Source organism: Cucurbita pepo, unplaced genomic scaffold, assembly GCF_002806865.2.
Source record: "Cucurbita pepo subsp. pepo cultivar mu-cu-16 unplaced genomic scaffold, ASM280686v2 Cp4.1_scaffold001949, whole genome shotgun sequence".
In the NCBI taxonomy this organism is placed as follows: domain Eukaryota; kingdom Viridiplantae; phylum Streptophyta; class Magnoliopsida; order Cucurbitales; family Cucurbitaceae; genus Cucurbita; species Cucurbita pepo.
The window spans coordinates 516-3,531 of record NW_019648052.1 but is presented as its reverse complement, the minus strand read 5'-3'; the positions used below and the strand labels follow the sequence as shown (position 1 = coordinate 3,531).

General features: G+C 37.5%; 1 protein-coding gene across 2 annotated transcripts; it reads left to right on the top strand.

Annotated features, from left to right (window-relative positions):
* Positions 1 to 291: 291 nt before the first annotated feature.
* Positions 292 to 2,579, top strand: LOC111786551 (the record flags this gene model as incomplete). 2 transcript variants are annotated; one of them, XM_023666790.1, is given in 5 exon segments in its annotated part: positions 292 to 472; positions 612 to 784; positions 1,230 to 1,382; positions 1,510 to 1,591; positions 1,668 to 2,579. In XM_023666790.1, coding segments are annotated over 5 exon segments (979 nt in total), but the record flags the coding sequence as incomplete, so codon positions are not given.
* Positions 2,580 to 3,016: the final 437 nt, after the last annotated feature.

The following is a 3,016-nucleotide window of genomic DNA, read 5'->3' as shown; positions in this document are numbered from 1 at the left end:
TCATGCATGTAGATACTTCATTTAGTTTGAAGTTCTACTCAATTGACGCTTTAGCTCTTGAAGATTTTCTTAAAAGTTTTTGAAGTAGNTTTAGTTTGAAGTTCTACTCAATTGACGCTTTAGCTCTTGAAGATTTTCTTAAAAGTTTTTGAAGTAGTATTTGACTAGTTGAAAATTTAGACTTTGCCATTTTTGTTCATCGTTCACATCTGAAGGGCAGTTATGAACTTTTTACCTTGTTCTGGTTGAGTTTGTAAAGAATTTATCTTAAATTTTATGGCAGTCCACAAGGGCACTGAGGTTAAAATCTGATGATGTCAATGCTGTTGGACGGCTTCCTCTTCTGAATGACTCTTACTATCCGGATACTCTCTGTGAGATTGGAGGAATGTTTGCTATTGCAAATAAGATTGATAACATTCATAAGAGACCTTGGATTGGGTTTCAATCATGGCGGGCTTCTGGAAGAAAGGTATTTATGTACTGATTGACTGTTTCAAAATTTATAGTTTGCCAGCGTCCCCCTCCCCCCTCCATTTTCAGAAGGAAAATTTTGGGCCCCTTCACCCTACTTGTATACAAGTTGCATTTAGCCCTTCATTTTGAAACAGGTTTCCTTATTCCCAAAAGCTGAAAATGTCTTGGAAGACACTATAAGGGACAACACTAAAGGAGACGTTATATACTTCTGGGCACACTTGCAAGTGAATCGTGGAATCTTGGGGGGCAGTAATGCTCCCACTTTCTGGTCAGTGTGTGATATCTTGAACGGTGGTCTTTGCAGGTAATTTTACATGTCTCATTAAATGGATGTAATCTAAGCAAGTTTGGATGAAAGATCTGTGCTGGGATGGCTTCATTTTCTTTATTTTACTTGTAGATATTTACTTCTCTAGTGCTTTCTATTGGTTTTTTCGTCAGGAAATTGCAAACAATGATTTTCATTATCCTTTGTTCCTACATATGAAACGTTTTTAGTTTCTGGATGTCATTTGGAAAAGATGTTAAGATCATCAATGAAATGTTGATGCCTGCTTTGATGGCCGTTGTGCATGTGCATACACTCATAATTGGCTATGTATCTAAAATATGCTGACTGCTGAGAATGCGGCGTTAAGAGTGTACTTTCATTTATGGGCATTTCTATTGAGTGGACTTGGTTCTAATTAATTATAGTTGAGAAATAGTGAACTTTCGATCGTGGCTCATTTTACTCAAAATGATTGCAGAACCGCCTTTGAGACCACCTTTCGTGAGATGTTTGGATTGTCGTCAAATATGGAAGCGCTTCCCCCTATGCCAGATGATGGTGGTCGCTGGTCTGCCCTCCATAGTTGGGTGATGCCAACCCCTTCCTTTCTGGAGTTCATAATGTTTTCCAGGTGATTAGTAGTAGCAAGTTTCCTGGAGTTCATAACCCACTCATATACAGTAATTGTTCGTATTTGGTCATTGTGTTAATATAAAGGAGGTAATTCCATTAATTGCAATTGGATTTGGGAACTACAGGATGTTCACCCACTACCTTGATGCTGTGAATAGAAATCAAAGTCAACCATATGGATGTTTGGTTGCTTCCTCTGAGCTTGAGGTAAGGATTCGAGTCCAATCCATTTCCTTCCATACTATTCTCTCTCTCAACTCCTGTTAGTTTCTATGATGAGCAGAAAAAACACTGTTACTGTCGGATACTGGAAATCCTGGTCAATGTCTGGGCGTACCACAGTGGACGGAGGATGGTTTATATCGATCCTCACTCGGGTTTCCTCGAAGAGCAGCATCCAGTTGAACAACGCAGGGAATTTATGTGGGCAAAATATTTTAACTCCACGTTATTGAAGAGTATGGATGAAGATTTAGCAGAAGCTGCAGATGACGAAGGTGGTTCAAATCAAATGGGGTTGTGGCCATTAACAGGGGAAGTTCATTGGCAAGGGATATATGAGAGAGAGAGAGAAGAAAGGTATAGAGTGAAGATGGACAAGAAGAGAACCACAAAAGTAAAACTAATGGAGAGGATGAAATTTGGATACAAGCAAAAATCACTTGCAGGATGAGAAGCTGGAATTCTGAACCTTATTTAGCCAGCTAATTCTGAAAGCTTCCGACTGCTGACTTGGCTAGAAGAGATTGAAAGAGAGCTTCCCTACGTCGAAAATGAATCAAACCAGTTTTTCGTTACATACGGTACGTTAAGGAATCTGAGTTCTTTCTCAATTATACTTACTCTACAGAGCATTTCTAGGCAACAAAACTGAAGAAAAGCAAAGCTGAAATTGCAGCTCGGTTATTGGAGGCATATATTACCAGAGAACACCAGGTTATTTTGGGAGAGGTACTCTAAATATTCTTTAAAATTCTTTCTTCTATATTCCACTTACCTCATATATAGCAACAAGACATAAGGGAAATTCCTTTTACTTCTGTACAACCAAAATAGCAATTATTGAGGCAATTTTGGTCATTCATGATAGTTGATGGTTTCCACTTTCAGATAATTGTTTTCTTCTCTTTGCTTTTAGTTCTGTCTTTTCTCCTTTGCCAACAACTATGGTATGGAAATCTGCAAACTTTGTTCAGATCTAGAGAATGCCAAAATGTTCCCATATAATACCCTATTGTACTCGAGGACTTGTCTTGTAACACAAGACTCTATTATGCTAAAAATAAAATATCGATTAGGCATTTTGCGCTGTGACTGGGTCGATTAAATTTCCATGTTTAGAATGACTATTCAAGTGTGTAAAAGTACTTAATTTTCCAAATGAATACTAAATGTGACATCTTAATTCTTTTTTTAACGCATCCTAAATTTGTAAAATTTATAAATTAGCAATTTTCGGTTCATAAGATAGTTCATTTTACCTTTTGTTTTTTTACCTTAAAAAATAATTGTGAGATTTCACGTAAGTTGGAGAAGGGAAACTTATCTCTAGCTTTTTAAAACCTCGAGGGAAAGTCCAAAGGAGAGCTAGTGGGCTTAAACTATTAAAAATGGTATCGGATCCAGGTATCG